The sequence below is a fragment of the Hakea prostrata genome, chromosome 8 (genome assembly GCF_041222555.1).
Source record: "Hakea prostrata isolate BN-2017 chromosome 8, UWA_Hpros_2, whole genome shotgun sequence".
Classification (NCBI taxonomy): domain Eukaryota; kingdom Viridiplantae; phylum Streptophyta; class Magnoliopsida; order Proteales; family Proteaceae; genus Hakea; species Hakea prostrata.
In genome coordinates, this window is record NC_142607.1 from 3,121,927 (window position 1) to 3,149,423 (window position 27,497).

Below are 27,497 nucleotides of genomic sequence, written 5' to 3' on the forward strand. Positions count from 1 at the left end.
AGATTAGGTTTTCATAACAAGTGAATTAAATGCCAGGAGATCAACATGGTGGACACAAAATCAAGAGATGTTCAATCCATTGAACTCAGAAAGTAGTTCTGATCTTGAGCTAAAAATAAGAAAACTAATCTGAATGGGCATGGAGTGAGGGTTTGGACCCTCTCCCAGGGAGGATATCGTCCATAGAGTGCCCAATGAGCCCTTAGAGAATTTCTCGTGTTCCATTCCAATCTAAAAGCTATGATAAAACATCTTACTTTTTTACCCAACTTGAAACTCACATTACTTTAAAACTCGACTAATATTCATTTAGTTTCCAAGTTTCCTTTCTCTTCTTCACCCTACTTCTTGTGTCCGCATATTTCGTCTTCATCTCTACCTCGTCTTCTCCATTAGATCTGAACACTCTCTAAGAGATGAATCTAAAATTTTTGAAAGAATGCAACCTCTTCTTTAAGAAGAGAGAGGGGAAAAAAAAAAAGAAGAAGAAGAAGAAGAAAAAAGAGCAATTTTATCATAGCTTTCGAATTGGAATTGTGACACTCCGAAGGCTCATTAGGCACTCTATGGGCGATATCCTCCCTAGAGAGGATCCAAACTCATATGGATGAATATGTCATTTAAAAATCCACGCATAACATAACCTCAAATATTTTTTCTTGAATTTAAGATCGAAGAATTTATTCTCAAAGTAATCAATCTCGTGACAAACAATATTAATGCAAGTATTGTTTGATTTGCAATGTCAGGGATGATGTCTGCTAGTGATCCTTTCCTTGCTTCCTTTGATGCGGTAAATGATGCTTTTTCACCACTTGAATCTGGCATTCGACGTGTTACAAAGGATCTAGAGTCATACGGGGCGAAGAATATCGACATTATTGTTGTTGTTGATGACTGAAAGAAAAATGAATCGATAAAATTGCCGATCAAGACGCTTCGGGATTGCTGTTAAAGAGAAGTAGATAAAATTTGGTCAACTAGAAGAAGGGGCAACAATAGTGAAGGAGGTGAAAATTTGTCATTTGAACTCCTTATAGGTTTTATGTTTGACCAGTTCAGCCAAAATCTTCAGAAATTCAAAGAGGGTAACCAACATAAATGGCATAAGCATTCAACTCTTCCTACAGTTGAAGAGGTAGAGAGAAGGGAAGGAGAGTTGCAGAGCTGAAGATCGCTTTTGTGATGAAGGTTTGAGTTAGAGTGAAGGAGCCAGGGGCATTAAAGACATTTACATAATAAGGGCAAAATAATTATTTTGTATTCATTCTTTTAAGATTTAGGAAAGAAAAAAAAAAAAAAAAAAAAACAATCATCTTTTTACTTACGTTGATTAAATGTGTACATAGTGTTCTATGCACTTGGGTTTAATGAAATCCATGCGATGGGTGTCCAATGGTGGGCACCATAGAAACCACCTCATCAAACACGCCACCCGAACGGATCTTGTTAGGCTGGTGCTTCTCACTTGATGGTGTCTATGGTGCTCAACATTGGATGAATGCCACATAGATTCCATCAAATCTCAACCACACAAAAGAATGGTTGGCTTAGATCAAGAAAAAAACCCTCATTTCAATAAGTTCGCATAATATGCACATGCTCTTTGGCACGACTGAAATTTAATGAAATCCACAAGTACCACCACGTTAGACACACCAACCTAACAAGATTTTGACACCCATATCTTCCTTCTCAGGAAATACAATTAATCCGCTTTAGTTACTTTTGTTGTGCATGCTCAGACTTGGTAAAAAATGAGTGAATTTGAGTGGACCTATACATCTCCAAATTTGTGCCAAACTCAATAACATTCTCTCCTCTCGTCGTGGATGGGAAAGCCTAACCAAGATTTCATTAGCTCTAAAAGAATAATCCATTTCAATCTAATTATAAGCAAACAATGTTAAGTTTCAAAATCATCCAATGAAAGCACTTTTTAGATTTCAACAAGCTTTTATTCCACTAGATATGCAAGGCTTCATTTTATCCATTTTGATGGGAACATGAAACGTAACCTGAGTCTTCAAATCCCATGAAATTTTATCCCCGTTTACAACTTACCCAGCCATGTGGTATTATTCTTTTTAACCATCCCTAGGATTCGACAGAAGCTGCTAAGGTGCCATACCATAAAATTACTCTCCAAAATAAACAAGATAATTTAAATGGTAACCAAACGACAGAACTCAAAGAAATCGACGGAGGTGTAAAAGTTTTTCCTCCTCACGCCACCAATCCTTTTATTGCTATTATGGAAGAAAAGTTCTTGGCACTAATAATCAATTCATGATCTACAAAATTTCATGCTTGGTCTTGTTTTCATGTAAAAATAGTAAGCTGTCCTTTCCTGTGGGGGCATTAAATGAATTCCATATACAGCATAATGAACTCTAAATGTACATATACTTGTCAATGAAAGGGAGAGTAGGCCCAAAAGTTACTACTTGAAGGAGTAATTTGCACTGCGCGTTCTTGTAAGAATAGATCCACCTAGTCCGGGAATTCTCCACCCAGTGCGACTGGAACTTGAAGATCTATTGTTGTTCACATCTTCTGAATCTTGGACCCCATTATTAACTTGAGAACTAGTTGATGCCTCAATAGAAGCTTTTGCCATACTTTGAAGCTCCTGAAATAAAGTCAAGAATTTGAATAATTAACCAATGGTACAATACTACAATAAAAAAATGAAACCAAAAGGACGTAAACTGGGTTAACCTTAAGGCCTGCGGCTGAGACTACACTCTGTGGTGATTGTGCTACCTGCAAGACAGTCCACACATATTGAGAATACTAGATTTCACCCTTTTGAACCAATTACGCTCTTCTTCCCCCCACCCCCCACTCCCCAAGAAGCAGTCAGCTTCTGACCATATCTGAGATGGGAAAGGGGGAAATTGCTTGCAATTTCAAGAAAACCCAGGAAATTCTCAGATGGCTATAAATCAAACTACAGAAAGTATATGCAAATCATTCAATCGATAAGATAAGCCTTTCTACAGAAAATTGCAACTACACTAGGGATCTCTATGTGGGTGGGCACACTATTTTATGGAAATCATTTTTGCACATGCCACAAGCAAGTTATGCAAATAAGATTGGCAGTATAACTTCATCTTGTTCTTGTCTATTTCTCTTAGTCCTTTTTCTTATGGCAAGTACACTGACCTTTGGAGATTCATCAGATGCAGATGGCGAGGGTGGTTCCAGTGACAATTTGGGTGGCAAAGAACCAGTCTGCTACAACACAGATGAAAAGCAAGTTTCAACTAGAAAAGATACACTTCAACAGACTAAGTTAATTGAGAATCATCATCATGTGCATATCCTTTTAAGTGGTAATAAACAACAAAATAAAGCATAGAACAAGATAGCACATGCAATAAAATGATGTTGGTGGCAAAGAACCAGTCTGCTACAACACAGATGACAAGCAAGTTTCAGCTAGAAAATCTACAATTTCAACTGGCTAGGTTAATTGAGAGTCATTATCACAGGCATACCCTCTTAAGTGGTAATTAACAACAAAAAGAACGCATAGAACAAGATAGCACATGCAACAAAATGAAGTTGATCTGTGTTTACTGGACAAGTCAAAAGCATTAATTTTAAGAGGATAAAGAAAACATTTCTCTAAGAGTGAGAAGTTAAAGAGTATACCTATTATCAAATACATACAGAGAGATAATCTACCACATAATACATAACAACAATAAACAACTCAGCCTTCTCCTAACTTCAATATAATACAGAGTACACTATATTAAATGTTACAAGAATTTTATAGTTCATATATTTGATGGATTTTTTTATGGAAAGGTCCTTGCAGCTTCAAAATTTCCCACTCCCATTCATTTTCTTATATTATTCTCTACCCTCCTCATCCTTGCTTTGACCAATCATCCAAAACCAATACACGCCTGGCCCAGAACAGGAAAACCTTGAATCGACCCCTTGTGGGTTGATAAACAGAAACCAAGATTCAATAGGTTGACCCAACTAGTGCACCATATTTCACCAGTTGGGAGGAACCAAGCCTGGGCGCCCCTGGTTGAACTTTTCTTCAGGCCTAAACAGTGAATGGGAGTTAATGGTCCCAAGACATCTGCAGAATAGGAAAAAAAATTCCCTGGACCAGATGATTAACTTGGTCCATCAATTGGAAAACCATTTTGATCCAGCCTAGTCTCCCTGCTTCAATATTTACATCAGCCTAGTCAAGGCATTGCCACATGACCATCAAGGCTTTTCAAATTTTAATCAATTTTAAAATAAATTAATTAGTTAAAATTTTGATATTTTGAGACACCGTGAAACCTATGCTACCTGGAGAGGCAGAGATCCTGGTTCCTCGAGAATTAAGTAAGATGCAAAGCAATCCAAGATTCACTTCGTGGCTGATATAAATTCTGACTAGTATAAGTTCAGATATTATATGGCAAAGGTATGATGGTCCGTTAACTATTGTTAGGACAGCAATTCTACTGAATAAATGGGGGAATACCTTCCTTATTCTTATTAGTTAGGACTCGTAAGAGTTTACAGTTACGATTTTTTTTTGGGGGGTACGGTTACGAAATTTAATTAGAAGTTGAGTTGCTTATTATTAGCAAACTAGATCCTAACCTTTTTAGGAAAATTAGTCGGCTGTATAGATTCCCTATTCATAGGGAGGTGCTTTTGGAAAATTTCTGTCCCTCCCCAACATTTACTCTCAATTTACTCTTACTACCTTCTCAAAATTTTCACCTCTGGTAACCCCCAAAACGTGAACAATTACCTGCCACAGAGGATCAGATCCAGCTGGACGTGTAGGGGACAAATCAACTAAAAGAAACAGACATAGGAAGCAAGAATTCATAGAAGCAAGCCATTGATGCACACAAGTACAGGTCCAGGATTCTACAGAGAATGTGGTCTATGTGGAATGAATAACTAAGGAATGTTACTGTTATATTGGGGACAAGGGGGAAGAGCAAAGGGAGGCAAGAAGCATTAATAACTCTATCAAAGAAAGTTATTTCTAATGGTTTTCTGCTTGAGATAGCTTAATTTAGCAGTGGTTTATCTTAATTTTAAGTGCATGCACTTTTACTTAATTGGAGTATAGAGATTCCTAGTGTATTAAAGTTAGTTTAATTCTTTAATTTTATTTCTCTAGAAATTTTTCTCTGATTAACTGATGGAATTGCTAAATCTTGATTTCTTGGTGTTGGAGGAATTGAAGCACTATGCTGGAAAAAGAAATGGCAAGAGATGTGGGAAGTAGACGGAGATCAGAACTTCAAAGTTTGCTGCAGTTCTGCAGCAATGTTCCAGCATAATTTTCCTAGATTTGGCTGACTCAAACAGACTTGGCACACATCAAGTGACATCATCAAAAGTGGCCAGCTGACTGTATAAACCTTTTGGCTCACTAACAAAAGGATCTTAGCACATTGATCTGAAGGATAAGCGCAAAAATCCTGTGGCTTGTTTTACCCTAGCGCAAAAAGAAGAAAGAGAGATGAGCTAAGAGAAGGGGAGGCCGGCACTAACCAAGAAGAGAGAAGAAAACCAGGAAGGAAGCAGAGGCCAAAGGGGGAATACTCAGCCAAAGAAGGAAGAAACAATGGGAGACACTAGAGCAGCATGGAAACGTCATCCCGCACTCTCCAAACTTGGTTTTATTTGCCAAAGATAGCACTCTCCAACTAGGTTTTATTTTCCAATCTCATCTTTGCTAATTGTATTCCTACAATGGCTGTAATAACCACTTTTGTTTTTGAACTTCAATATGAGCTAATACCCATTTATGTTGGGATGACAGAGTAGCTAATCCTGTAATTTGAGCTTGATGTTCACTTTTCTGTGGCAAAGTTTGACATCAATGTGTTATAATTTCTCTTGTTGATTTTCACTTTGACTGGCTGTCATATCACAATATACATCCATAATTCTGGCCATCAGATTTGAATCTACATCCTCCCATTGTTAACTAAAGCCACCTGCAGACTATTCTAACTACCTACGTCACATTCAGGCTTCTATATAATATTAAAATCACAAAAGGAAAAACACAGTGCAAGATTAGCTAACGAACGAAATTATATGAGGCAAGCTCTAATGAATTTTCTCCACCTGTGTCTGTGAACCACATATTCAACAAGCTGGAATCTGTACTACTGTTAAACTTACCCTTGATGTCAGTGTTTTTGGTGGCAGCTCCAATGCTGGCCTAGAAGAACTGGATGGTGATGCCTATACAGTCCAAAAGGTAAAAGCTGAAATTAAAAAATGGCAAAGAGGCCAAATAGAGGGTGCTCAGAATACTTACTCTATACAAAATTTTTCAGAATCATGGTTCTCCGATTAAAAACCACCTGATTTTCAAAAATCCGATTCTTAGATAAATCAGTCTGATTCCATTTTTACACATGATTCGTGAAAATCATGATTCTCTCTACAGGATGATATCACACTCTACCCAAGCTCAAGAGGGGAAATCAAAATATAATTGAAAAACAAATTTAAAATACTGAAATTAAAAAATTAATTTTAAAACCCCAAAATAGAAAATTGAGTTTTTTAACACAACATCCACCATTATTGGGGTGAAACTAGTGACCACCCACTATTATGCTCTAAATTACATGGCACCCACTGTCAAAATTACAAGTTACCAACAGTTAACATTTTCTATTAAGTAATGGGTAAATGACCTAAATGCCCTTACCCCCAACCTTTCTTAACATTTCCCTCTCCACCAACCAACCCACCGTTTATCTGTCTCTCTCCTAACCTACTATGCCCTCTGCAACCATCTTCTCTAACCACCTCAAGAAAGATGGTTGCAGCGGCACTTGAGCTGGAGGGAGTCTTCTTTGTGGCCAAAACCCTTGTGGTTGTAGTTTTTGCTCCTGGTCAGGTTCTTATGGAAAACCTTGGCATCAAATTCCAATTCCACGCCAGTTTCGGTTCCAAAAACTTCCTGCTGCTGCACCGGACAGTGAAAGGTTTCTCAAAATTGAAACTACTAAGGACACTGGACCTATTCTCCGGCAAGGAGAAGTTAGCACCCTTTGAGAAACGGCAGAGTTGCAGAGAAATCGCCATTTGATTGTGGATGATCTGATGAGGAGATATTACTCCCCGAGAACTATCTGAAAACGGCGGAGAATTATAAAAAAATCCAATACAGAGTGATCTATCTTTCTGGAATCAAACTGAATCTCTAGTTTGCATTCTTAGAAACTCGGTTCAAGATAATATGTGGGATGATTCTTATCCTCTTTACCCACCTGGTTCATGAATCATTTTATTTTAGGCGGAGCCCATACACAGGAGAGAAGAGAGATGCTGAAACCCAAAAAGCACAGAACCAGAGAGAAGAAAAAGATGAAATGAAAGTGGGAAGGAAGCGATGGATGTTCGAACTCACCATTGGTGAGTTCTGTTTCTTCATTGCAGCTTTCATGGTGAGTTCACAGCTTTCATAGTTTCTTCATATGTGTGTGCGCGTGTGCGTGTGTGTGTGTGGAATCTCTAGTTTGCATTCTTAGAAACTCGGTTCAGGATAATGTGGGATGATTCTTATCCTCTTTAACCACCTGGTTCTCGAATGAGTTGAATCATTTTGTTTTAGGCGGAGCCCATACACAGGAGAGAAGAGAGATGCTGAAACCCAGAAAGCAGAGAACCAAAGAGAAGAAAAAGATGAAATGAAAGAGGGAAGGAAGTGATGGATGTTCGAACTCACCATTGGCGAGTTCTGTTTCTTCATTGCAGCTTTCATGGTTTCTTCATATGAGAGAGAGAGAGAGAGAGAGAGAGACTGTGATTTCCAGCAGGGAGTCCATGGTGGCAAGTGTCTTCCCACAAGCAAGGGATACAAAGATGGGTTACTGAATGAGATAAATGGGAGTAAGGGCATTAATGTCATTTTACTGCCCAAAGGGCATTTGGGTAATTTCTATTTCAAATTGTAAATGAGTTAAATGGGGGTAAGGGCATTTAAGTCATTCACCTATTACTTATCAGAAAATCTTAACTGTTGGTAACTTGTAATTATGACAACGGGAGCCATGTAATTTAAAGCATAATAGTGGGTGGTCACTATTTTCACCCCAATAATAGTGGGTGCCATGTAAAAACTCTAGAAATTTAATCAAAAACCAAAATGGGAAAAATAACAGGAAAATAAATTAAACATAATGAAGTAGGAAAAATAAGACACAAAATATTAAAATTGGAAAATTAATTTTATAAACAAAAATTGAAAAATGAATTAAAAGTTTTGGATAAATACATTAGAAATCAAAATTGAAAGAATAATTATAAAAATAAATTAAAACCCAAAAAATTGAAATTAGAAAAATAAAATTAAATCCAGATTTGTAAATATGAATTAAAAACCAAAATGGAAAAAGTTTAAAATATCAAAATTGGAATTAAAAAAGGGGGAAATGAATGAACAATAATTAGAAAAGATAAACTAAAAAACCAAATTTGGAAAAATAAATTCACGGACTTGTCTCCTCTATGAACCTCTTACAAATCCTATAGTAGTCTTCCTTGTCGAACCATTTGACAAGATTAACATAACCAAACAGTTCTGAGGAGGAATCACAATGAAGAATTTGAATAACCAAACAGTATTGGCATGATTCTTGAGAATATCATTTTAGATTCGCTTTCTTTAAAATTACAAAGAGCCAACTGCAATTGTAAACTTCACAACCAAGCCTTAAACAATAGAGGAACAGTTTCCGCAATCAAAGAGCAAAAATCAAACATGAAAAGCATGAGCACAGACCAATTGAAAAAACAATATGACAATGATGAATCTTGCCTGAATATGCTCGGGCATTCTCTTCCGCTCCAACTCCGAGACAAAAAAACACAATTTTCGAACTCCTTCATTAGAAAGATCCTGAAACAGTTTCTCACAGAAATTAATGCACAACTAGTAGAGACTTAAATGAATAATGTACAAGGATTATGTACGTCTTTGAATTCACACAATACCTGTTTCCCTGATATCTGCATGATTCTTGTTTCCTGTCACATGTAGAAAATGAAAATTGTAGAATTGTTTTCGCTAAAAAAACAATCTTATGTGCTCAATAAACAGAGAGAAAAGGAATTTTTATAGGTAAAACGAATGTATATTACAAGAATTTGCACTGCACGATGAACAGATTCGACATCCTCCCCAATCGTTTTCACATCATCTCGTACTTCAGAAATCTACAAAATTTCAAGAGTTGGTATACTTCTGAAACAATAGATTAAACTTCAATCAAAGAAGACAAATTTTCTGAAAAGCTAATATGGTCCCACCTCTTCTTTGGTTGCAGCTGTGATCTCCCCACACTCGTCTAATCGAATATCAACACGATCAATTCTTGAAGATAAGAAGCGCTTTGTTTGCTAGATGCAGAAAGAAGATTGGTATTAAGACCACAAAGTTACATACACAAGTGCTGCACTTCTTGTTCAAATTACCTTTTTGACCAGAACTTTGCTGGCCAAAACAGAACAACAGTACAACAACTTGGTTCATTCTTACCCCAACCTGGTTGATACAGAATATCCATGAAAAATAAACAATAGGGAAAATGATGTACATACTGCTGTATCAATGCATATCTTTGCACTCTTAAAACTCTCTAAATGTAGTTGGACTTCCATGGGAAGACCAGCCTGACCCAGTCTGGAAACGTGGCCCAAGGAGAACTAGATCCAAATCTGGCTTTTGTTTCAGGAAAGGTATCTGAGCTTGCTTCTTCTTCTTCTTCTTTGATAATGTTTAATAGTCCTTGATGTCAAATTAAGATATGGAATTCCTATTGGCTTCAGATTGTGCTTCAGGATTCCATTAGGGAGTCTTGTTTTGTTTTCTTTTTGTTTGCATATCTAAGCAGCTAAACAAGATATACAGCTTTGATTGAATGAATTTCAAGCTTAATATACTGTGGTGAGTGCCTGCTGGAGGCAAGGTTTGGCACATTGGATCTTCTCTTACCATGGTTGAGTTTCCTTCTACTGAATTTCCTATTCTTTTTGCTTATTTCCTTATATATTAGTGTATCATTATTCTGCTCTGAGACGCGTTTGGTATCCGCAAAGCTCTACTATCAAAGTGTTGCCAAGGCGTTTTATGGGCACCAAGGCAATGGTCTACCTTATGCACATGCAAAAAAATTCGACGCTTTATTTTCTAAGCAACGCCTTGTGTGCCACATTAACGCTTTATGGACCGAGCAATCACTTTTTTTGACATTATGTAATTCAATTTCATTTTCTAGAACTTTTTTTAAATGATCAAAATGTATTACATAACACCACATATTATTGGTTGTTACCATGTAAAAAGAAGCATGGGATCATTTTAAGATTAAAGCGTAAAAGATAAAAGAAAAACACAATCATAAAAGAGACCAAATCGATGGGGACCATGGTGCGAATTCGGTCGAAACTTAGTAGAAACCAAAATCTCCAGGTTTTGGCCAAAATTTTGGTAAAAACGTGGTATTTTTATTTTTGAAACTTTAACTCTAACTTTCTAGCCTTATATGACCTTCATTTCATCTAATTTGTTGCCTCTTACCTATTTAAAGCATAACAAACACAATGGAACTAGTATTTTGCCAAAAAAACTATTAAGAAGTTAATCATTCAAAGTATATTAACAAATGATTGCTTCCGACAAATAAAAATTGTATTACATACAGATATAGAATCATCAGCATACATGAATTGTTTGATAGAATGGTTAAATATATAGCAAGTCAACAAAATACAATGACCAACTAGATCAAGTGATGGTGTCTAACATACATTAAATTCAAACCCATATATATCATGTATACAAAAATACATAATTTAAAAAATAATTTTTAAAATCAGAAATTAAAAAAATAGTAGCAATAATCAAAAAAATAAGTTTAACAACACACAATCATAAATCATAGTCCTAGATTAGACATATATTAATTTCAAAGCAATACAAGATCATTTAAGGAATGAATAAAACAAAAATATAAGAAGGAGAAGTTTGGAACTGTTGGGTATAGTTGTTGTGGCTTAAGAGGTGTTTGAAGGTAAAAGAAGAGCAAAAGAGGTGTTTGAAGGCAAAGGAGTTGTGGAAATTAGGTGAAAATGGAATAGAAATCAACAAAAACCAAGGAGAAACAAGTTGGATTGTCGAAACCTGCGAAATTTCGGTTGAAAGTTTGTACTAGAAGGAAATCTTGGCAGTTTGGTCTCTTTTTGAAAATGCAGATATTTAGACCAAATTTTTGACCGTTTTGGTCGAAATTTATTCCACGATTGGGACTTATTTGACATCACAAAGACAAGTACAGTTACTACTTTCAGATTTATATAAATCATAATCATATGTTATTATGCTATATTGCTAATGTATGTGAGATAAATTTATGTTTTATACTTTTCTAATGGTAATCTTACACTACTATGACTCTTTTATCTTTGTTTAGCTTGTAAGTAGAATTATGTTAGTTTTTGGTCACCCAAATTTTTGCACCTGACTTTGAAGATGGACTCACACAGAAATATTTTGGTGGGCACCTAAATAACCTGATTCGTGAGATCTATAATGGAAGCAAGGGGCTTGGGCTGATGGATCAACCTGTTTACCCGGTCAAAATTCTCTAAATATGTACCCTATGTTCTCTTACAAGGTCAGTTTGAGACTTGGGATTTTCCATCTTAGGGTTTCGGGTGAAAGTTTTTGTAATGCTGTTCTGGCCATTGGGTGAGAGATCTCTATTGATAATCTTCTTCTTGCATAGTGCAAATTCTTCTTTGCCAGTGGATGTAGCACACTGCATTGGTGTGTGAACCACGTTAGATCTCTATGTTCCTTCAACTTGTTTGTGTTTCTCTTTGTGATTCTGTAGTATTCATTCTAACTGTTATAGTAATGTAGTTGTGCCACAAAAAACAGTTGCTTTAAAAAAAAATGTAAAGTAAAATGCTTCGTCCGCCAAAGCAACACCTTGTCACCTCCCAATTTCCATGGTGCTCAAGAAGGCCCCCCAACACCTTGCTCGTCTTGTTGCCTAGATAATTATGCTGCAAAGGAGAACCCAACCCCTAGCATGTCCTCTTTTAGATTCAAACTTCTAGATTATAATCACTACCTAAGTACTACCCAATCTAAAATATTGGAATGGGCAGTTGCAAATCAAAACTCAGATCCACTCTACCCTTTTTCGTCCAAGTCTTGATTCAGAATTTTTCTACTAATTTGTAGTTGCTGGCTTGGTGAATTACTGATTGAGAGAGAGTAGCAACATAATCCTAGTTCCTTGAGTTGATAGATGTTGTGTCTATTGAGTTTTCTCACCTGAACTCCAGGAACACATTGCTCCTTAAGTTGGTCAAGAAGTTCCAGATGGCCCCTTCTATATCCAAAGTCGTTAAATTGCGTCTTTGAAAAATTACTCGAAACCCCTTCTATATCCAAAGTATTAAATTGTGTCCAAGATTCTGAGAACTGTGAAACCACTAATTTCCGAAAAGGAATATCCTAGGCTAGTATAAGACTCACAGTGCTGAAAAAAAAGGTGTTTCCTCCTGTCAAAAGTAATTTCTTTTTAACCAATTCTTACATTAAGATTTCTAGTTTAAACTAAATCACCTAAATGGCCCTGATTATGTTACTAGTCTAGGAGGTCCTCAACTATTCTCAATATTTAAGATTTAGTCACCAGACACATTATTCTGAATTTTATTACATTGTCAGCCAATGGTGACATAAGTAGGCCGTTTTGGAACTCTAGATTGGATTCTCTCCTCACTGACACTCTGCTCCAACCCCAACCCTGCACACAAATCATAATGCAAGCCCTTCTGTGTGCCCTTTGGCATTGGTGTGCGAGATTTTGATATATACCGGCCCATATCGATCCCTCCCAGTACAAATGACATCCATCAATAAAAACATAACATTAAAATCATGCTTCTCAGAAGTGAATATGATCCAGAACATAAGGTTAGAAAAGGTATGGATACATTTTCTTGGTGTGTGTAGGTTGAGTGAGGGCATTATGTGGTTTGAGACCATCAAAAGCTATTCATTCTATGGAATAAGAGCAAAAAAAAAATATGACGAAAAGAGTCCTATGGAATGTCCAGGAACTGTGGAATGAAAGGAATGGGAAGGTGGGAAGACAACCCCATGCTTCCTGTCTCATCCACCATACATAAAGAAGCTTAAACCTAAGAATAGTATCCTGATATTCAAACAAAACTGGACATTAACCAGAAAATATATTCTTTGAATAGTTCAAAAACTCAGGCTTCAATGTTGTTTTGCCCCGAGCAAAACAAAGCATTTTCTGCTTACACAACATAGACATGACCATTCCTTAATTATGCTGTTGTTTCATCTCAGCCATGTATAAATCACTGAAATTTTGAACTATGCAAATATTTGAACTATAAATAATAACCTCCGTCAAACCTACAAAGCATTTCTTCCCTAAGCAAAGGTTGTGAACACAATAGCTAACTGTGTATCAGTGGATGGGTTCTCAAGGAACCACTGTTAATCGTTTTAAAATATTATTTTCAAGAATACAATATGAAAGCCAACTATGGAACTTACTGAAATGGATGAGGAAAATTGATCAATCTGTTTAGCAACAGAAGTGCGAGCCTCAGATAAACCACGTCTTGTTGCAAACATCATGTCAGAAAGCTTCCAACCCTGAAGAGGAAAAATAAAAAATACAAATTACAAAAGGGAAGATGGAGCAGCAATAATTAAATGAGAACTGCAAAATAAAAATTTCATAAAGCATAAGAAAATGAAAGCCTTTTAAGGTTTTTTGACACTGTTTCATTCAGATTAAGAGAAATCATATATTTATAACGTAAATGACTCAGATTTATCTTGGAACCCTTCTCATATATGCTCACTCATATGTGAGTCAAATATGTCACAAATGATTCATGTTCAAAATGGAATTCCATATTCATCCATATGTATATCTAATATATCACACAAAACGACACTGATTAAGTGAGGTTTCCACTTTTGCTTTATATAAAACTTGTTAAGGAATACACCAAGATACCAAGATAAAAGAATGAAGATACCAACAATGAACCTGATTCTTGCCAATTTCAGATCTTCTATTACTTCAAAATCATTGTTTTCCAATCTAAATGTGACGCAGCCCCAATTCAATGAGGGCTACATCTTCCGAGATCTTTTTAATACTTCAACAGTTCAACTCATATGGGAAAAAGAAAGGATTTCTTGAAATGGGGGGTTCTTTGTGGTATGGGTTGTGGTGGGACAATTTTTAGGGAATAAAGTTACGTTATGGCTCATTGGTTAATGATAGAAGGATATTTAGGCTATCAAGGATACTGAGCCCATTCCACGGGAGGTTGGTAACTTCCTTGAGATGGGGTAGGTTTAAGATGGAATAAAAACTTAAGGGAATGGGTAAAACTTGAAAGGAGTTTATATTTGTTCCATAAAATAATCTCCCAAGTGTCAATGATTTTGGATGGGTGGATTGAGGGACACTGGGTTTCTTGATTTGGAAGGAAAATAGGATGATTATAACAAGGGCGTACAGATCTAAGTTTGGTCCCTTAAAGCTGAAATTGGGATCGAAAGCCACTTAGGTAGGGGGTGATGTTCCATAAGTTTGGGACAGATCTAACAGTTAGATTGGTGTAGATCTGGCCTTGAATAATGGGTCTCTAGAAAAGTCTGATATTCAAGAAAATTCAACAAAAATGAAAAGTAGGTGATACAAGAAGGGGAAAGAAGTTTAGACTGCCAAATACTTGGATGAAGCCTTGAGAATGGAGTTTGCCTGAGGATTGAGATTGAAGGCTATCTCCCATAAGCCACTGTCAAAAGTCAAAGCTTGGACACTTAGAACCTTCCTAGGGTTTGGATCCTCAGACTAATTCACAAACCAAAATAAAAACACACACGAAGTGCTCAAAGAGAAACTTTCAATCGTTCTCCCTAATCTAATCGATGGGGGGCTTATTTATAGCCTGACATAAGAACTCCTACTAAATTTAGGACTTGGAAACTGAAACAAACTAGGGAAATAGTACAAAGTAGAGTAGACTGACTTAGATGCTTAAAACTGAATTATCTAAAAATAAAAAAATAAAAGATGCTTAAAACTGAAATATAAGATACGAAAATATTATTTTGTCATTAACATAAGTTAGGCAGAATTTACATTGATTAACTATTTACATGTGTAGCCGAGGCACAGAACTTTTGGACCCATAAAGTAGGCCTATAACCACATAAACATATTCAACAAAGGCCTAACACCCACAATTATCAACCCTAGGTTGATTTCAAAGGAAAATAGGCCGTGCTGGATCTGTATCCTATTGAAATACATTTTCTCCTCATAATTCAGGTTTCCCCTTCCCCTTTTGAAAGTAATCAAAATAGAATAGGCCCATAACCACACAAACATATCAAAGAAAGGCCTAACACCCATAATTATCAATGCCACATTGATTTCAAAGGCAAATAGACCGTGCTGGATCTGCACCAAATTGAAATACATTTTCTCCTCTCGAAATTCAGGTATCCCCTTCCCCTTTCAAAAGTAGTGAAAATTTTGTTGATGAAAGGCCAAACCTATACAATATAAGTTATCACTAAGATGACCGCATTGGTGGTTATAAAGTCCTCTTTTGAAATTCAACGCCCGAGGGGGGGAAGGAGGACCTCTTTTGAAGACCAGTACAGTCCACAGCAAACATTAGAAGGGTTGAAAATTTTCATGGGCAAAAAAACTAGATGCTGTAACCCTAGATGAAGGGGATAAAAGAAGGGCCAGTAAACCAAGATCTTGCATGAACCAGCCAATTTCCAGTAGGCTAAAACTGGGTGTAGAGCCCGTCAAAGGTTAAGGTTGGGTCGAAGTAAGAAATTGATGTCATCGTTAATAAGTGAGGGGAATCTAATGCTCAAGGCTAGGAATCTCGTGAAAATTAAATGCCTAATTTGAAATTCCAGCAGAGTAGGATTTAATTTAGGGTTTCCAAAGAGGGTGAAATTAGGAAGGGGCCTGGATCATGATCCTGGCTATGGGAGAGGAATACTCACTTCGGAATATTGGATGGGGTTGATGGTTGGATTGTGAGATTGTGAGATTTTAAAATTAGGTCTTCCCGCAGAAAGTTGGTATGACTAAATATTGGGATTCAGCCGGACAGATTGTAACCAAAATACCAAAGTCGGATAGTTCTATCAGAGGGGTACAGGGAATATGTGATCAAATTGTAGCAAGTTTTTTATGGTGGGATGTATATAATTGAAAATTTACAAGATTAGAAGCTTTCACAATAAATAGGGAAAATAAGGTTCATTATTGTTGGATGGAACAAGAAGTTGGATAAAAAGTAGGGCCAATCTGTGGAGAATGTAGACTGAGTGGATGGGTTTTAATGGTAGATCTAGGCTATGGGTGGGCTTTTGTAAGTTAGGGTTTTTCAAAAACGAAAACAGATCAAAAGGGAAAATAGGTTTCATGGGTTGGAGAGTCTAGAAGATGATCGCGTGAATTTTAATATATACTCACCATAGTTGCAGTCCTTCGATGGCAACAGCTTGTGAATCAAACTAGAACCTTGTTGACAGAAAAGAGTCTTCAACCTAGTTGATGAGAGAGTTCAGATTAGAAACTCCCAGACTTAACAGCGCCAAGAAGTCAACTGGTCCAAGTAATCCCACAAACAAACCTCCCCCTGGCACTTCACCATCACAAGCAACTGGATATTACTCACCCATTCCAACATAGTTTTAGATATGACCCACTAAGTTAGAAGTCCATTACAAAGGAGAACGCAGCGGCAGCTTGAAATAGCAATTTCATCAATCAATTTTGAGTTCCATAAACCCTATTATAACCTGATACAAAAGAAAAATAGACTCCTATACTAAAAGGAAAGGACCCACGCTAATCCTTTTTTGGGGTGAATAAGTCCCATTAACCTAGTAGGTCTTAAATTGACTAAGAACCTGCAATAGACTCAAACTGAAGTCCTAATTACATTTCACTAATAAGTTATGTTCTAGTCAGATGCTAACTTAAATTGAGTTGTTAGTTCAATGCTTTCAAATTTAAAAAATAAATAAATAAATAAACAGTAGCTAAATTCGCACTTAACCTTAATGCCCACCAGAGTGGCCTAGAACATAGAGAACCGATGGGATAAAGGCCAACATTGAGTTGTTAGTTCAATGCGTTCAAATTTAAAAACGTAAAAATAAAACAGTAGCTAAATTCGCACTTAACCTAAATGCCCACCAGAGTGGCCTACTACATAGAGAACCGATAGGATAAAAGCCAACATCTATATGAAGCCTAGGCTTATTACCAGGAAAATGCATTTGTTTCAACGATGGATCTGCATTGCTAACCTTCCAAGGAGACCGGTTGGCTCAATAATGAAGTCAATCATCTCCCAATAATTTAACAACAAGATTGACCCCAATCATACCTAACTCAAAAGAAAACCCTAGAAGTCATCCGATGTAGATGATCCCCACAAAATCCCCCCCCCTGGGGGGAATCAAACTTCGCAATATAAAAGGACCTAGCTCCTGCATTCGGACTACATTTCAAAGATGCAAAAATACCCATAATAGAAATTCTCTGGGGGGAAAAATATCCATAACAGAAATTCTCTGAAGTGATTAAAAAGCGATCTATTGAATTCAGTATTTGAACGACCTAGATTTTTCATTAACTTCAAGTAAAGATGTCCTGCTCATTCAGCAGAATAGGACCTTACGAGTCAGGGATCTACCTTCCACCGTATATATCCATATCCTACAACAATGACGATAACAACAGCAACCCCATATGTTCCAGCACCTGCACAAGATGGAAGTTGGTTAAAAAGATGCGCCAAAGGTCCCAAGGAGTAACACACAACAAGCACCACATCTGATCAAATTAGAGAAATAAAAGGGAACAGACGTTGGTCCAATTAAATTCTCATGAGAGAATGTAAGGACAACAAATTATAGACATCCAATGTGAATAGAGTATCCCAGCAGCAGCAGAATACAATTTTTCCTAGACAAAAAGGTCAAAATATAGTACACAATTTCTTTCAAGATGCAAGAATGATAATTGTAGAGATGAGAATAGATTCCTTTAGTGAAAATTGTAGTTAAAGCTAAATATTTTGTATTCATAAATTCTCAATGTCCCTATTTTTCCTGAGAACCAAAAAAATAGAATTGGAAACTGTGGGCCAGACTGTTATAGCTCACAAATGTTGGAAGTTTCTATAAATTTGGAACGAAAATAAACTGGTATCAAGTACCAACTGCTGTAAGTATTGCAGGGTACCCATAACCAAGTCACCATATCAAGGGGGGGGGGGGGAAGAGGAACCAGGTCGTTGTTGTGCAGTCTGCAAAAGGTGTAAATTTCATCTGGATATCGGGACCATCATTAATGGGTCCAACAAATTGAATAGAACTAAAAATGAACACATGCAACCAACCTTCTGTACCAAAAAAAATCTAAAAATATGAATTTGCAGTATATAAGAACAATAATAATTATGCTCCATCATGACCTAGGTCATGGATTCAAGTCAGGAATTAGCCTCTCAACAAAGTGGAGGTTGTACATTAGGGAGCACCGAGCACACCCTGTTTTCAGAATTTGCAGTGTTGATCAGGAAAACCAGTTCTTGAAGTCCAACATGCTTGACTTGGGTCCAAATATAGAGCACCAACAACCAGAACATCAGCCTAGAAACAAAGTATGTTCTGTATGTTCATAATACAACATAACCTACATTCCAAAGAGGAAAAAATCTAGCTAAGCTGCAACTGCAAGAATCTAGTTAAGCCCAAGGAATTATCACAACACAGGCAAATTAAGATAAATAAGCCAATTGACAAAAAAAAAAGAAGAAGAAGAAGAAAGAAAGAAAGAAAGAAAGAAGATAAGCAAACCAACCTGATCTGCCACTGTTAACTATCACAACTGATCTATCTGATCCAACTAGTTCCATTTCTTTCCTCAAATTTTTTACCTGTAAAATAGCCAATATGTTATCTCCAGCATATTATTTTAGTAAACCAGGCCACAAGTGTTTAGGGAATGTTCCCTTAACTTCCAAAAGTGACTGGCATCCATCAGCAAAGACAACTATGAACACAATATGCCCCACAAGATTAAAACTTTGTCGTGTAAACAAATGAAGTTCCAGTAAACAAAGAGTAAAAATTAAAGCTTACAACCAAAGGCTGATAAATGAAATACTGTAAAGACTTCTCTGTCCCTGACTTAAAGTTGGCAGAATTACAAGAATAACAGGCATAACCAAAATTTAGTAAGCACTGGAAAAACTAAGTACAGGAAGCTCTACTACTATGACGACTGCAGGACATCAAGCCAAAAGCACAGATTTTTTTTTTGCTGGACCAGCATCTGCGCTGCCCTTTGGCTTAGATGACTTCTTCTTTCCAAAGAGTTGAACACTCTGCAAAGGGAGCATTGTCAATAATTATGAATCACAACACCTATGAGAGGCTGTCAAGGCCCAACCATGAGCAATTTATCCTAACATGGTTCAATCAGATGGGACAATTTGCCAGGCCTGCCAAAGTTGAAGAACCCAAATTCTCATGCCAACCAAGCACAACAAAGCCAATTCACATTCGCTAAAAAGGATGCAAAATAATTAGCTATGAGATCTCGCTTCTCGGTCTTTTGAAAAACCATTTCGAGCCAGTCAATATATCTCGGTCAAGTTGAGATATTGGTTAAATCTCAGTCCAACCATGATATAACTAACCCCCAGCTAAACCAAGTTGAGATATCTCAACTCGATCAGCTAGATCTTGGTCATCTTCTCTGCTGCATTGCAGGAAAAACAGGTCTTGCCAGAATTTTTTGCTGTAGTACTGGCTGGAACACCTACTAGACTTCATCAATGACACTCCTACAACAGCAATAGCAAAGATTGAAGAGGTTTACAACCAAAACTTCAAGAAGGGTGAGAATTCATCCCCTTTTTTTTTTTTCCTTTTTTTTACCTTTTCAAAATCTATGTTCTACACTAGTACTTCTAGTCCTGTATTCTTGTGGTGTAGGTAATCTATCTTGTCATGTGAATGCGAACTTACTGCTTCAGACACTAATTATGAAGATGAACATCGGTGATGTACAATATATCATCGTTGTTTGAGTTTGAAACTTTATATATTATTATATAAGTAAATCATGTATACCTTATGTTATATAAGTCTGCAATTTCACTTCTTCAACACAGCAAGTTCAAACTTAGGCTGCATTTGTTTGCTGGAATAAAGGTGGGGTGGGAAAATTCTTGAAAAAAATAAATTTTTCTTACTTTTCCTTTAAATCCTGTTTGGTTGCTTGGGGTGGGAAAGTGAGAGACAATAAAGGAAACTTGTCTGGTGATGTGGCAACTCAACTTTCCCACCCCAAGCCTTTTCAAAATCCCACAAAAAGTGTGGGATTTTGTGGAAAAGTAATGAAAAGAAAAATGTGGGACCCACAATTAATACTTTTCCACACTTTCCTTTCCTTTCCTTCTCTTCTCCCTCTCCCCACTACACATGGGGCCCACATGTTTTTTTTTCCCACCCCACCTTTGCAAACAAACGCAGCCTTAGGGTCAACATGGAACTTATGTTTAAATTATTTTTTATCAATCTGAGGCCACTAATGTGTTTAGAAGGCCTAAAATAGGCTGAACAACATTTATGACCCTAAAAGACCCTTAAAAGTCACCGAGATGGGCACCACCAAGTTGGGTCCTGATGGGAGGAATTTTTTCCTCAAACAAAATCTCGGTTTTCTCACCCACCAAGATCGAGTTTTTAAACCATTGATTGATAATTCTGATGGAGGTCATATCATCGCATAACCGGGGGAAAATTCTTGAGAATATAAAGATATGCTAGGTTTACCTACCTTAAGTCCCTAATGGGCCGACAAAATGAGAAATCAAGATTCAGATATCTTCAGGAAAAAAATTACTTTTCCTCTTGTTGCCTTATCTATGTGGCCCAAAATTTTATAAAGCATTTAAAATAATATAGCACACACTCACCAAGAGCTCAAGCCTCCAGGACATGAGTCCAGGTGGAGTCAGAAAAATAAGGGGAATGGCCAACCCCTTCCACAAACCCATCTTAATACCTTAACTCCTTCAAACCTTTAGTAGCAATAACTCGACTATGACTACACCTTATGAATTGAGGTCCCCTAAAGGAAAACATCCTGTAGCTCAAAACTAATTGTTGTGAAGAGGGAAATATCCCTCTCGATCTGATGCTAGCTAGTGCCAGCACTAGATCAAGAGGTTTCCTAATAAGACTCCTCTGCAAACTCCTAATTAGAGTAGGACTCCTGACGTGAACTAAAATTCTAGGGTTAGCCTTCTAATGATGTTAACCTAGATTTAGGTTCACTCTAGGATCCTCCCTCAGTGAACCAGCACTCTTATAGGAAATTTGTTGGAGGTATTAGGGTTCAAAGTCACAAAATAGTACCAAAGAAGGGTTCAACAGGCTTAAAGCCAAAGGAATGGGCTTTGAGATCTATATCTTGCTGTAAATTAAGTTTTAGGTCTAACAGTAAATTTAGGTTCAATTTTCAAGGGTTTTAGGGCTTGGGAGGGGTGATACCAAGGTTCCGCTACTGCTGTTTTGAGGTTCCCAAACTGGACAGCAAGATTGGGGGGGTTTGAGCCTGAAGTTCTAGGACTCAAATGGGGTTAGGAGAGGGCTGTTGTTGAGGATTCATAGCTTCAGGATTATTCTAGAGCATTTAGCAGTCCTAGTAGGTTTTGGATAGGTTTGAAGAGTCCTAGAGGGTTTAGGATTCTTTGATTGGGCTGGTTCGGGATTGAGTGTAGGCGAGGGGCTGGAGATGCTGATCCTAAAAGGGTGAGGTAGTTGGAGTTGAGGTTTGAGAGATGTCAGGATTCTAGAGTTAGGTAAAATTCTTCAATTTAGGTTTTCTGTGTTTCCTAAGCTACTGCAGGCTAGAGAAGAGGGAAAGAGGGGAAAAAGGGAAGGAGGAAGAACTACAAGCTCTCCATCGATTACTACAAGCTGTCCCCACTACCACTATTACATCTAAAACTAAGTCTGCTACTTCTAGTAATCATAAGGCACACTAAGGTATTTCTACCCTACCCTTTTGTGCTTTACCTGTATCCATGACCTGGATTATTGACTCTGGAGCTACAGATCATGTGACTGGTTCTTCCAATCAATTCCATCAATATACACCTTTATCCAGAAAAGACAGTCCCTGTGGCAAATGGATCCCTCTACTCCATTTCTATAAAAGGAACCACTTGTTGCTCTTCCATGCTAGCCCTATCTTCTGGCTTACATATTCCCACCATTTCTACTACCCTCTTATCTATTAATAGCCTTACTAAGGATTTAAACTGCAAAGTTACCTTTTTCTTTCCCAATTTGTATGCCATTTGTGAAGTCTAAAGATCAAGTAGGAGACGTCTTCACCAAAAATTCACCCGGTCAGATGTTTCACCCTATTTTAACTTGAGGGGGAATGTTGTGAGAGGGAAAGATCCCTCTAGATCTAATGCTAGCGCTAGATCAAGAGGTTTCCTACTTGGAGTAGGATTCCTCTTTAAAACTTCTATTTTAATTATGTTTTTGTGTTCTTATCTTTTCTATTTTGTTGTGTTAAACTAGTTTTCAAATCAGTCTATGACTAGTTCTTTCTATCCTATTTGATTTTGTATTTCTTTACCTACACACAGTAGGACTTACTAAGATTGTAAACTATAAGTACCCCATTGGGACCTATGAATAAATAACAAGTCTTTTGAGTGATAAACTATCTATACGTACAACACTGATTCATCATCTTCACCATGTCTAAGAATTCCCTGCTAAGTTCCAGAGATTCCGAAACAAAAGAGAGCAGGCACTCAGAAATTTCAAGCATAGCAAAAGAATGATACGCTAAAGATTAAGTTAACCAAGACAATAGAGAGAAAATACATAAAATAGAATGGTGCTGTGATCTCCAAGTGCCAATTGATGATAAGGAAATCATATTAAGGCGAAAAGGTGAAACTGTTTTTTGAACTCTTATCTACATAAGTTCATCAAGGAAGTGACAACAGAAATTTTACAAGTGATCATTATAAGCCCATAAAGTGAAGACAGTTCATGGCATACAAGTTGCTGATTCTAAAGAATGTAAATTTAATATCTTCTGAAATATTAACCAAATAAGAAACCATCCAGTATTCCCCTCCCACAAGCAGAAAGCTGGCTTAAATACCAAATTAGAATTTGTGACTATAAGCAAAGCCAAAAAATGACATATAAACTGACAGCAGTACTCACAGAACTTCACTCAGTTCAAAAGACAAACTACAGAAAAAACACAAATACATTGAAGAAAGTTTGTAATAGAAAATTAACCTCTTCCAGAAGAGTATTATTTTTTGGTTTGACATTTGAAGTAGAATCATCCTTCTGAATTCGATTCTTAACAATCTGATAAAGAGGAGCCATTTGGCAACAACAATTAGCATGATAACCACTAGTAACAGTTGGGTATTAAAACAGACTTTGGGAGGTGTATAAGATAACAGGAATTAACTATCATGCACACAAAATGTGACACAATCAATACGAACAAACAAGGCATGAATTTTGGAAAAGAAAAGTTAAACATCAAAGTCCAAAACCTGGTACATAATTGTAAGGAAATAATTGCCCAAAAGCATAAAATTGTAGGAACCAATCCCTTCTCAGCCATTTTCTAAGCAATCTAAATAAAAGCATCGGCAAAAATTATTATCCAACAAGGGATGTACAATATCCAATTACTCTAACCTGACCGCCTAATGCAACTGCAACCACTTAAATTATTTGGCAGGCAAAAAGGATTGCATTGCAAGAAACAGAAAATATGGTATGCCAAACATAGTTATCAAGGTGTTGCCTTGGGCCTCGGTGTCCAGGGACTCCAGGAACCCTGGTCACCTTGTTGGTATCACCTTGCTCTAGACCTTCAGATCGCCTAGGCACCATGACAACTACGATGTCAAGGCAACATAAACTAAGCAGGTACTGAAGACAACCAAGCAAGCTGGTCATACAGTCATCTTAAAAGGGGAAACAATTTTGCATTTCAGATATGACTTGTCAGGACATCAGCAGATAAGTATGCTTCATTAAAGAACTTTGGAAGTGAGAGTAAACACAAGAATCAAGAATATCCTAAACTGAATAGAAGTATAGACACCTTAAAAGCACCAGATAGAAAGTCAGATACACTTGACACGCGACCCTCCTTCAAAAAGGCAGACCCAAGAATACCTGAAAGCAAATTCACTTGATTAGCATAATAGCATTAGAGCTTTTCTTTGCTTCAAGCAGTTACCTCTTTAAACTTCAAGATCTAAGAATAATTAAAATAAGAAAGAAAAACAACCACATCAATTGATTTTCAAGAGAAATGAGTTTCACGTTGAGTCATTTCAATTGCAAATTAGATTTGGATTCAGTAGCAGCATTGAAACATTTTGGTTTCTGGCTGGGTGATAGCACGTTTCTGTTGTTGGTTTATTGTGTGGGAGTTTTGTGCCTACTTCTCGACATTAAACTATACTGTGGGTGGGAGGGGGGGAAATTTTTGGATGTCCCTCAAAATGGTTACAATTGCTTTAACAGATAAGTACAGGTGACTAGAAGTCTAATCAAGTAGTTTAGATGTCAGTATTGCAAACTCACCAATCCTGATAGAGAAAAATTATGACTGATCTTGGCTGGAATCTTAACATAATCAGCCAGGGCTACTATCAAATAGCCTGTCCTGGCTGGCCTGCCTGATCCAACATGAAACTATAAACACTTCAGTCTCTGTACCTTCATAAAGGAAATTATTAAGCACTCAGGTTAGGTAATTGGATTCAGCGTTTCAACACATGCATGATGATATATCCCAATAAGTAATCATCTTCTCAGGTCATTATACATAGTTGTCTTGCTTTAAAAAGGGTGAATTCAGCGTTTCAACACATGTATGATGATATATCCCAATAAGTAATCATCTTCTCAGGTCATTATACATAGTTGTCTTGCTTTAAAAAGGGTAAACCCAGTGCCGAAGGCTTTGGCACAAGCAAAGGCCGAGGATTTAATTTCCTCATAACCTTACTCCAGCAATTTATGCTGAAAGGCTGTTCAATGCCATGACCTAAGGCTACAACTGTGGTCCACCAACCATTGCACCGACACCCACCCCTTGTTTTCCTGCTTTAGAATGCCTTCTTAAAGTGCATTCTTGGTCAGCATTACATGAAGTTTTCTTCCGAAAACTCCATGATTTTTACGAGTCCATGATATCAATAACCTTCCATGGGGTACTTGTACTTCTGAATGGATAAAAGCACATGTCAACAAGTTATAGCTTTGCTTCCATGATATACAACTGATACACATTATTTTGACACTAAATACAAAAACTAAATGGCAGCTCAGAACAAACTGTAAATGATATTCAAAAACTCTAAAGTCCATCATTGTGTTGGATATATAATGCTGCAGTCACTAGAACACAAGAAGTGGAAATTACAATATCCCTTCTTAGTGGGGTCCACTACACAGATCCAAACAAAACAAAAGAGGGAAAACTGAAGCCCAGCCAGAAAGAGGGAATGAAGGGATTGTGAAAGACGGGTGGGAATGAGATGAGAAATGACAACCAGAAAATGACAGATCAAGGATGGAAATGACAAGTAAGGGACGCGGCTCAGCCAGTCATTCAGGAGAATATCAGCTAAATGAGGTACATGGATTATAAGTATCCTTCCTCATACCTTCTACTTTGGTCATTTTAGTTCTATGCCTAATTCCGTTGAGTCCTCCAAACAGAATCATACCACTCCTATCTGAGGCATCCAAACTTCCCTGTTGAACATGACCAAACCATCTCAAATGGCTCTCTCAAAGCTTGTCATTGATTGAGTCAACTCCAAAGTCAGCCTAGTATGCTCATCCTTTCTTAATCCATCCTAGTTTTTCCATACATCCATCTTAGGCCTGATTTTGGTTTGACTTTCTGTTTCAATTTCAAATTAGTTTCACGAAATGATCAACAAGGAGAAAAATTTTGTTTCATGAAATTAAATTGTTTTGGTTGCATCAATCTAAAGTATTTTGAGAATAAGAAGTCAACTGAGAATTCAATTCCTGAGGCCTTAACATCTTCATCTCAGATATTTGTAGGCTCAAGGCCTCTTTTGATTCATGTGAGCTTTTCTATATTCCTATAGATGCCAATTCTGTGGCTGACTCTAGGGCAAAGGTGGCCTTGTTGGTGGAGCTTCTGACAGTGCGGCCTTCTACCAATCTTTGGCTCAATCAAATATGTAGTGTTGATAGCCAATACTTGTAAAAGCTCTTTCATTCAATAAATTCCTTTTCTACACCAAAAAAGAAAGGAAAAAATCTTCATCCCATCTCAACTTATCTTGCAGTAATTCAATCTCCAAAATAGAAATAACACATTAGAATAGAACAAAATCATACCATGTCAGACCTTAACATCTTCACCTACAAAAAAGAAGCCTTGCGCAAACAAGCATTTGAATTGGTAATGTGGGAATCAAGATATTAGTTTCTGAGTACGATTTGGGATCCTAATTGAGAAACAACAACTAGGACAGTCATCGAAGCAAAATCGTAATCAATAATATACGTTGTTGACATGCTTGCTCATTCAAATTTCTGTCGCCGAAATAAGCTATAAGAAGAGGAATCAAGGATAACACAACAAACTGAATTCGAGATTAAATTATGCCCAAACTGATCTGAATTTAAATAGTTTCGGGAAAACGTGAAGAGTATAAACGAATAAAAACCTGCTCCAACGAGCAAGGTGAGCTTCCCGAGAGGAAGCGTCATCGTTTGTCAAAACCCTAAGAAGCCAATCGTATCTTCACATCAACTTCCGGTTTGAAGTCACCCGCCTTTTTCTCTTGCAGTGAAAGACGATCAATGCAGCTGCCCAATTGAATCAATCCAGAAAAACAAAAACCCTTTTTTGCAAAGAGGCAACGAAGCACGAGGTCTCCGACTCGCTGCTTCGTTACTTCAATGGAAAGTAGAGTGTGGTTAGATCACTAACACCGCGAGTAAGATTAACTCAATCTATCAAATCAAAACGCTAGAAAAGGTATCCTTTTGTTTCGTAAGAAATCACGGGGGAATCCCTTTCTAGGATATTCGCAATGAACGTATCCGATCAAATTCAAATCGACCGGTTCTTGTCATCCCAACCGAAAGTCGTTTCGGTTTGATTATAGGCCGGATCTAACCACTAATTTGTTAGGTCATTTTTTTTTTCATAAAAATACGCTTTTTTACATATAGAAAAAAAGAGATGGGAATATTACATATGCCGTCGGCAATGGTTGAAAGAATA

General features: G+C 37.1%; 1 protein-coding gene across 3 annotated transcripts; it reads right to left on the minus strand.

The window, feature by feature from the left end:
- Positions 1-1,958: 1,958 nt before the first annotated feature.
- On the minus strand, positions 1,959-27,171 carry LOC149006292 (uncharacterized). 3 transcript variants are annotated; one of them, XM_089167446.1, is made up of 14 exons: positions 26,935-27,171; positions 24,315-24,388; positions 23,486-23,560; positions 18,999-19,074; positions 17,827-17,894; positions 13,622-13,723; positions 9,325-9,414; positions 9,157-9,231; positions 9,010-9,042; positions 8,834-8,914; positions 6,181-6,243; positions 3,172-3,243; positions 2,722-2,766; positions 1,959-2,632 (listed from the first exon to the last, which is right to left on the minus strand). In XM_089167446.1, exons 1-14 carry the CDS (start codon positions 26,975-26,977, stop codon positions 2,444-2,446), a joined length of 1,086 nt encoding a protein of 361 aa, XP_089023572.1. In that variant the 5' UTR covers positions 26,978-27,171; the 3' UTR covers positions 1,959-2,443. The 3 variants fall into 3 exon arrangements, with proteins under 3 accessions (XP_089023572.1, XP_089023574.1, XP_089023573.1); XM_089167447.1 differs by having other exon boundaries at positions 1,963-2,632; positions 3,172-3,240; positions 26,935-27,170; XM_089167448.1 differs by lacking the exon at positions 6,181-6,243 and having other exon boundaries at positions 1,961-2,632; positions 3,172-3,240; positions 26,935-27,170.
- Positions 27,172-27,497: the final 326 nt, after the last annotated feature.